Raw genomic sequence first — 8,934 nt, forward strand, 5'->3', positions numbered from 1 at the left:
CAACAGGGATTCCTAGGAAACCTTGTGTTCCCTGGGTATCACTAAAGGGTTCCCTGCAACTTTCAGGTAATTTGAAAATTCTACCAAATATAGAAGAATTTACAATGCATCTAATTTAGAGTTGGGGTTCTTTAAAATGCATCTGATCTCAGACGCAGCATCTTAAACAGATTGTCCTTAAAACGTCATTGACTCACATGGGTGACTGACAGTAGTATCACAATAATTACAATATTTACATCAATTTAAGGCGTTAGACACTCTACCAGAACAATACAAGCACAATGAAACTCCTGTACAAAAGGCACAAAATAGGGCTAACACACATAAGGACTGTACAGATGGTAACCACACCTCTTAAAAGTACTTCAGCTAAAAAGCTATGGGAATTAGATCTTTTCAGGCCTACTTTGGCACTAACAGTGCTGATCACATTGCAAAGGATTTGTATCAGGGATAACTTCTGTTCCTTATCTGAGTAGAACAGTACAGTACATACATACATACATAACCAACCACCAGATGCAGCCATCACAAGGAAGTCCAAGTCTGTGATTACCCGGAAACGTTACCCCCAGGAACAACTTGGACATTTGTAAAACATTATAGTACCATCATATGTTTGAATTAGTCTTCAGAAATAAACAATTAGGCATTGAAGTGCTGGTAAAAAAAAAAAAGGTACCCTAAACTTCTTTCAATTCCCAATGGGCTTGAAGATAATGGAGGTTATTAACCTGCGATAGTGCCAGTGAACAGGCGTTTCTGTGCGACAGTGCCCCAATAGTTACTAACTACCACAGTTAAATTAATAACCCCAGTGCGCTGCAAACCTCACCGCAGTAAAGGGGCAAATATTTTATTTTTAATAAAAGCTTAACCCTTATAATAGTTGTCACAAATGTAGAATTGTGGTGTTCCCGGATCAAATGACCATTAATGACATAATCCTAATTTGAGAGACGCTGGAAATGAGTCAGGTTCAATAAAAAAAATTAAAACATTTAAAAAAAAAAGAAAACGTATTCATAGGCCTGAAACACAGCAAGCAGCTTAATTATACAAATAATAATCACTCTTTAAACTTAAAAACAAACACAAAAAAATGAATCTACTATTCAACCTACAGACATTTGGCAGCTGTAACATACTGTGCCTGGCAGTTCCCACCCCAGGATACCAGAGGAGCTGGATAAAATAAAATACCACACTACAAATCCTCTCACGCACAGAAACAGATTAACAGCATATTGTGACATATATTGATTACATGTGGTTGACAAAGGACTTGAGAAACCCAGCAGATGACCAATCACAGAAATGTAATGATTATCTGTCAGGGTATTATTTGTGGGCGCTCCCTCTCTGATAACGAAGGAAATAAAAACACAAGTGACGTCTACAGAAGTGAGGGTGTCCAAAGCACTCTCATGTCACAATAGAATGAATACTTTATCCGGTTACTGACATTATTTCAATGATACGGGGGCAGGCAGCATCCTTTTGCACAGAAGGAATTAGTGTAAAACATGGGGTGGCTGAAAGGGGGGGGGGGTGGCTGGAAGCGGGGGGCTGATGGAGGGGGGGGGGCTGATGGAGGGGGGGGGGCTGATGGAGGGGGGGGGGCTGGATTTGGAAGTAGGGGGAACCCCTCCCCAGTTTTATACATGCTGGTAATGTATGTTACTGATATTGTATGTATATATACAGTACACCGCCTCCTACAACATACTCCCTGCGCTCCTGAGGTAAAGTAACTGCTGTATGGGGCCTGCAGAGGGGTTGACACTCCTGCGGGGTGGGGGTGACACGTTGTCATGTACCGGGAGGGTCCCCCTGACGGGCAGCAACGGCCTCCTCCTCAGGGTCACCACTGCAGCCGCCTTCTGTATCCTCCCTCCATGACAGGCCACATCCGCCCTACTCCTTCACATACCCATAACGGTTTCTTCCCACCCCCCTTTCCTACTGCCGCCCCTTACCGGGAGCCGGGCGGGCAACAAAAACAACCTTCTCCTCCGTGTGGGGGGGAATCTCTTACCCATCTGCTCCCGCAGTCCCTTCAGCTTCCCGCTGCCGTCCGCCGCCATCTTTCCGGCACCCTCCCCGGTGTTGCCGCTCACTACTGTCGCTGTACTGCGCAGGCTCCGAGCGCGCGCCCAGCCGGCGGGAATCACGCGCCAAACCGCTGCCTGCTGTTGCTAGGGAGAAATCACTGGGCGTCTCGTGTAACCCCTTCATTGATGGGTTGAGGCCTTGTAACCCATCCTCGGTACCACTATATTGTAGCCAGGGAGAGGGGGGCTCAAAAGTGTAGTGCTCTGCTTGTACATGATGGGATGTACCAACATAATTTTTTAACTATATATATTATAACTATATATATCTTCATTATATGGTGTTGTAATGTATGTTATGTATAATGTTACATTTATATCTTGTTTATATACTACTAGCTGAGAGACCCGGCGTTGCCCGGGATGTAAATGCGTAATAGGTAGTATTATTTATAAATCGTGGAACAATAGGTGACTGTTTGTTGTAAAGGTTGGATAATAATATTGAAAAGAAAGATGGAAGAAAATGTAATACGATGTTGTATAAAAATGGTTTATTGTAACCACACCACAGTACAATGTATATTTTGGTGCCATAAGTGATGTAAAAATCTGAGTCGTGTGTCCTGCTAGGGTGTGAGGCGGCGGGTGGCGCGTGGGTTGTGAGTGCTGTGTGCGAGTGGGGGTCCTGCTAGGGTATGAGGCGGCGGGTGGTGCGTGGGTTGTGAGTGCTGTCTGTGAGTGGGGGTCCTGCTAGGGTGTGAGGCGGCGGGTGGCGCGTGGGTTGTGAGTGCTGTCTGTGAGTGGGGGTCCTGCAAGAGTGTGAGGCGGCGTCTGGCGCGTGGGTTGTGAGTGCTGTCTGTGAGTGGGGGGTCCTGCTAGGGTGTGAGGCGGTGGGTCAGTGATGTCGGTGCGTAGGGGCGGGAGGCAGCAGGTGTGTGTGGCGGCAGGTGTGTGGCGGGTGTCTGTTGAGTGCGTGCAGCGGCTGTGAGGCGGTGGGTGAAAGGCAGAGGCGGCCGGAGTAAGGGCGGGTGAAAGGCAGAGGTGGGGTGGGGAGGCGGTAAGGCGGGCATGAAGGCGAAGGACGGCGGGAAGGGGAGGAGGGGGTGGAGGAGGGGGGCAAGGGGTGGAGGAGGGGGGCAAGGGGTGGAGGAGGGGGGAAGGGTTAGAGGAGGGGGGGAAGGGTTAGAGGAGGGGGGGGAAGGGTTAGAGGAGGGGGGGGAAGGGTTAGAGGAGGGGGGGGAAGGGTTAGAGGAGGGGGGGGAAGGGTTAGAGGAGGGGGGGGGAGGGTTAGAGGAGGGGGGGGAAGGGTTAGAGGAGGGGGGGAAGGGTTAGAGGAGGGGGGGGAAGGGTTAGAGGAGGGGGGGGAAGGGTTAGAGGAGGGGGTGGAAGTGTGGGAGGGGGTGGGAGGGGAAAGGGGAAAAAGAGGTGGAGGGGGGGGGGAAGAGGAGCGGAGGGGGGGGGTGGAAAGGGGAGCGGAGGGGGGGAAGGGGAGCGGGGGGGGAAGGGGAGCGGGGGGGGGAGGGGAGAAGTGGTGGGAAGGGGGAGGAGGGGGGAGGTGGTGGAAAGGGGGAGGAGGGGGGAGGTGGTGGAAAGGGGGAGAAGGGGGGAGGTGGTGGGAAGGGGGAGAAGGGGGGAGGTGGTGGGAAGGGGGGAGGTGGTGGGAAGGAGGAGGAGGGGGAAGGTGGTGGAAAGGGAGAGAAGGGGGGATGTGGTGGAAGGGGGAGGAGGGGGAAGGTGGTGGGAAGGGGGAGGAGGGGGAAGGTGGTGGGAAGGGGAAGGTGGTGGGAAGGGGGAGGAGGGGGGAGGTGGTGGGAAGGGGGGAGGGTGGAGGTGGTGGGAAGGGGGGGAGGTGGTGGGAAGGGGGGGAGGTGGTGGAAAGGGGGGGGAGGTGGTGGGAAGGGGGGGGAGGTGGGAAGGGGGAGGCGGAGGGAAGGCGGGGGGTGGGATGCGGTGGGAAGGCGGGGGGTGGGAGGAGGTGGGAAGGCGGGGGTGGGAGGCGGTGGGATGGCGGGGGGTGGGAAGGGGGGTGGGAGGCGGTGGGAAGGGGGGGGAGGTGGTGGGAAGGGGGGGTGGGAGGCGGTGGGAAGGGGGGGTGGGAGGCGGTGGGAAGGGGGGGGAGGCGGTGTGAAGGGGGGGAGGCGGTGGGAAGGGGGGGAGGCGCTGGGAAGGGGGGGAGGCGGTGGGAAGGGGTGGGGGGAGGCGGTGGGAAGGGGTGGGGGAGGCGGTGGGAAGGGGTGGGAAGGGGGGCTGGGAGGCGGTGGGAAGGGGGGGGGGAGGCGGTGGGAAGGGGGGGAAGGGGGGAGGCGGTGGGAAGGGGGGGGAGGCGGTGGGAAGGTGGAGGGGAGGCGGTGGGAAGGGGGGGGAGGCGGTGGGAAGGGGGGGGAGGCGGTGTGAAGGGGGGGGGGAGGCGGTGTGAAGGGGGGGGAGGCAGTGGGAAGGGGGGGTGGAGGGGAGGTGGAGGGGAGGTGAAGGTGGGGGGGTGGAGGGGAGGTGGAGGGGAGGTGAAGGGGGGGGAGTGGAAGGGGGGGGGGGTAGAAGGGAGGTGAAGGGGGGGGTGGAAGGGAGGTGAAGGGGGGGGTGGAAGGGAGGTGAAGGGGGGGGTGGAAGGGAGGTGAAGGGGGGGGTGGAGGGGAGGTGAAGGGGGGGGGTGATGAAGGGGGGGATGGAGGGGAGGTGGAGGGGGGGAGGTAAATGGGGAGGTGAAGGGGGGTGGAAGGGAGAAGTGGAGTGAGGGGAGGTGAAAGGGGGTGAGGGGAGGTGATGGGGGGTGAGGTGTGGGTGAGGGGAGGTGAAGGCCGCTCACTCACCCGTCCGGCAGGTCCCACGTGGATCTGAGGCGGGAGGCAGCGTGTTGTGGCCGCTCTCCCGCTGTGTCCCGGGCGCTCGCTCGCTCCCCCGCTGACTGTAGCGGCGCCGGGGGGGGGGGGGTATCGGGGAGACACTGACACTGGAGGGGAGGGGGGGTGGAGGGGAGGTGAAGGGGGGGTGGAGGGGAGGTGAAGGCCGCTCACTCACCCATCCGGCAGGTCCCACGTGGATCTGAGGCGGGAGGCAGCGTGTTGTGGCCGCTCCCCCGCTGTGTCCCGGGCGCCACCATCTTGGGCACTCGGCGCCGCGAGGCAGCCTGCCTGGCCACTGGCTGTTCCCCCGCCGGGGAGGGGGGGGCATGTATATGTGTGGGGGGGGAGAGGTGGGAGATATAGAGGGGGGGTCTCGCACGGCCGCTGACACTGGGTGGGGGGGGGGGGGGCGCTGAAGGGCTAATAATAGTGTGTGTGTGTGTCCCGCTGACTGTAGCGGCGCCGGGGGAGGGGGGGGTCGGTGTGAAAGCGCGGGAGACACGGGGAGAGGAGGAGGTGCGCGCGGGTGCTGCTAACACTGTGAGCCCCGTGTGTGTGTGTGTGTGTCCCCGTGTGTGTGTCCCTGTGTGTGTGTGTCCCTGTGTGTGTGTGTGTGTGTGTGTGTGTGTGTGTGTGTGTGTGTGTGTGTGTGTGTGTGTGTGTGTGTCCCTGTGTGTGTGTGTCCCTGTGTGTGTGTGTGTCCCTGTGTGTCCTTTGGCCCGTCACTCCGCCTCAGGCCAATGAGAGGTGTGCGGGGGCGGGCCAAGGGACCAATGAGATTTCCCCTAGGGACACCGGACATCCAGGCAGGCAGGCAAACATACAGTGCTTTCACGGGAGGCAGCGTGTTGTGGCCGCTCTCCCGCTGTGTCCCGGGCGCTCGCTCGCTCCCCCGCTGACTGTAGCGGCGCCGGGGGGGGGGGGGGGGTATCGGGGAGACACTGACACTGGAGGGGAGGGGGGGTGGAGGGGAGGTGAAGGGGGGGTGGAGGGGAGGTGAAGGCCGCTCACTCACCCATCCGGCAGGTCCCACGTGGATCTGAGGCGGGAGGCAGCGTGTTGTGGCCGCTCCCCCGCTGTGTCCCGGGCGCCACCATCTTGGGCACTCGGCGCCGCGAGGCAGCCTGCCTGGCCACTGGCTGTTCCCCCGCCGGGGAGGGGGGGGCATGTATATGTGTGGGGGGGGAGAGGTGGGAGATATAGAGGGGGGGTCTCGCACGGCCGCTGACACTGGGTGGGGGGGGGGGGGGGGCGCTGAAGGGCTAATAATAGTGTGTGTGTGTGTCCCGCTGACTGTAGCGGCGCCGGGGGAGGGGGGGGGTCGGTGTGAAAGCGCGGGAGACACGGGGAGAGGAGGAGGTGCGCGCGGGTGCTGCTAACACTGTGAGCCCCGTGTGTGTGTGTGTGTGTGTGTGTGTGTCCGTGTGTGTCCCTGTGTGTGTGTGTCCCTGTGTGTGTGTGTCCCTGTGTGTGTGTGTGTGTGTGTGTGTGTCCCTGTGTGTGTGTGTCCCTGTGTGTGTGTGTGTCCCTGTGTGTCCTTTGGCCCGTCACTCCGCCTCAGGCCAATGAGAGGTGTGCGGGGGCGGGCCAAGGGACCAATGAGATTTCCCCTAGGGACACCGGACATCCAGGCAGGCAGGCAGGCTGGCATGCATGCAGGCAGGCAGGCAAACATACAGTGCTTTCACTAATATAGTATAAGATAATGTATTTTATTTATAGCATTGTTTTATTTTTAACGTTATTAGAATATTATTTTATTTACAACGTTATTATATCTATAACTTGTTCTTATATTGTAATTTATCATATGATTATTTATTTGATGTGTAATGTTATAGTTATATATTGCTGCTATATTATAAGTTATGCTTTATTTATAACATGATTATATTGATCACACCATCATATGTATAATTTATTACTATACTATAATTTACTTCTGTTTATAAATGACTATATTATAATCAGTGGTCGACAAATCACCAAAAAATCTACTCGCCACCTAGTACCACACGTGTGCTGCTTGGGCCAATAGGAGCTCGCCACGATGTTAAATCCACTCGCCCGGGGCATGCAAATGTATAGGTTTGTCGAACACTGATTATAATATTATTTTCTTATTATTGAAGGTAGCATTCTTTCCTAGGGCCACTTTTTGGCTGATTTATGAAGCAGGAGGTCCCCAAAATGGAATCGCGTTAATTTCAGCTCCGGGGACCCGCTACGTCCCGAGATACCTCCGTAGATGCTGCCGGGTTTTCCTGGTAAGTCAATCACCCGCGACACGCGGTTGAGGAAGCCGCGACTTATAATAATAATATCTTTATTTATGTAGCGCTTTTCTCCCGATGGGACTTAAAGCTTCACAGTTACAAAAAGGGAAAAAGAAGAAAACATTTAAGGTTATAAAAGAGACCAAACACAAGGTAAGATACAATACAGCATGGGTGCGCAAACTGGGGGGTGCAAGACGTTTTTTGGGTGGGCGCAGCGGCTGAGAGCACGAGGCCTCTGTAACTCACGTACCCGACTTCAGTTCACGCGTCTCCATGGCATCAAATGACGCCCAGTGCCATGGAGACGCCGCGGATCACGTGACTCTGCGGCATTATTCGATGCTGCATTAGGCTGTGGCCCCGCCAGCGCTGAGCGGGCGGTGCTTGGCGAGGTGACTCATGCGATGCGCACGCGGGTATGCGCGTGCACACGCAATGCGCTTAGGTAAATAAAAATGTTATACTTTCCCGCTCGCTCAATATTCGGCAATGCCTCCCCCCCTCACCCCGCGCGCGAGCAGACGCAGGACACCCGTCACGCATGCTTTGAGCGCCAGCGCGCTCAGCGCTAGCGGGGCCGCAGCCTCAGAGGTAAGAGGGGGGTGCGACACGGGGATAGCAGGCGGGGGGCGCAGCGCAGGATGTTTTGCGTACCTCAGCAGTACAGGATGGGACAGTACTGAAGCTATTAAATGCCGGACAGGTTGTGGTTCATTAATTAAATGCCTGGATAAACAGGTAGGTCTTGGGGCTGTTTTATAGATATCCAGAGAGGGGGCCTCTCAAACTGTATGCATGCAGATTGTTCCAAAGAGTGGGAGCAGCGTGGCTGAAAGCTCTGGCCCCAGAGATTCTGGAAACTGTTAGGCTGAGGCTATACTAAGCGCGCACGACAGAGCACATGACGCCGTGCGCGCCTGCCACAGAGGCGATTTGTGGCTTAGGGGGAGACGCGACAGGGAGGCATGGCCGTGACATCACGGAGATGGTTCATCCTCATTGGCTGAACTAGTAATGTGACCCGGCCGTCGCGCAACAAAATACAATTATTTTGTCTGCCCGGCAATCGCGCACTCTATGGCCTGCCTCATAGAGGTATGGCCTTTTGTTCGCATGCGCCGTCTTGCTAAGTATGAACGTGGCCTTAGGAGTCCTTCATCTGCAGATGGAAGTGAGCGAACTGGAGTGTAGGGAACTAGAAGCTCTCAGATAGCTGGGACCCTGGTCTTGTAGGGCTTTGAATGTCAACAAGCTAATCTTTAAATAAATTTGCCATTTTACAGGCAGCCATTGTAGAGATCAGAGAACAGGTGTCATGTGGCAAGAACGGGTCTGGTTAGTTAACAGTCGTCAAGGTAGGAGGGGAGCGCAGGTATATGTGGAATCAAACATACTTACAATGGTGCAATATGTCTGGTGATTGTAAGATAATGCCTCCTTCCCAAATCCAATGAAATTTGTACTCACAAATTTCAATCTTTTTCAGTGTGCATAAAGGTATCTATGTGATGTTGTGCTATGTGTTTTTAACGGGTTAGCAGTGGACAGGGAACTTAATTCACTGGATAAAACCGTAATAATATAGAAAGCCGGTCATGGACAAGTGTTGTAAGATCCTCAGGGTAAATCAAGTGCTTAATCCTGCCTATGTTCTTTAGGTGGAAGAATGAAGATTTGATCACGGCTGACACCTGATGTTTAAGGGTCAAGTCACAGTGAAGGACAGCACCAAGGTTCCGCACATGGACAGTTTAG

At 55.4% G+C, this 8,934-nt stretch overlaps 1 protein-coding gene and 1 long non-coding RNA gene across 12 annotated transcripts in view; one reads left to right on the plus strand and one right to left on the minus strand.

The window, feature by feature from the left end:
- The window catches only part of MAP7D3 (MAP7 domain containing 3), a 43,108-nt gene extending 40,909 nt beyond the window's left edge, over nt 1-2,199 (minus strand). For all 11 annotated transcript variants that reach the window (XM_075573211.1, XM_075573210.1, XM_075573207.1 and 8 more), the window contains exon 1: nt 2,042-2,199. In XM_075573211.1, coding sequence (XP_075429326.1) covers nt 2,042-2,090 — 49 coding nt within the window. In that variant the 5' untranslated portion in view covers nt 2,091-2,199. The remainder of the gene's footprint in view (nt 1-2,041) is intronic.
- Nucleotides 1,633-8,828, plus strand: LOC142467475 (uncharacterized). The gene is made up of 3 exons (XR_012788400.1): nt 1,633-2,272; nt 7,050-7,167; nt 7,239-8,828. It is a non-coding gene; the product is annotated as an uncharacterized LOC142467475 (long non-coding RNA).
- Nucleotides 8,829-8,934: the final 106 nt, after the last annotated feature.

This window comes from Ascaphus truei, chromosome 16 (genome assembly GCF_040206685.1).
Source record: "Ascaphus truei isolate aAscTru1 chromosome 16, aAscTru1.hap1, whole genome shotgun sequence".
Classification (NCBI taxonomy): Eukaryota; Metazoa; Chordata; class Amphibia; order Anura; family Ascaphidae; genus Ascaphus; species Ascaphus truei.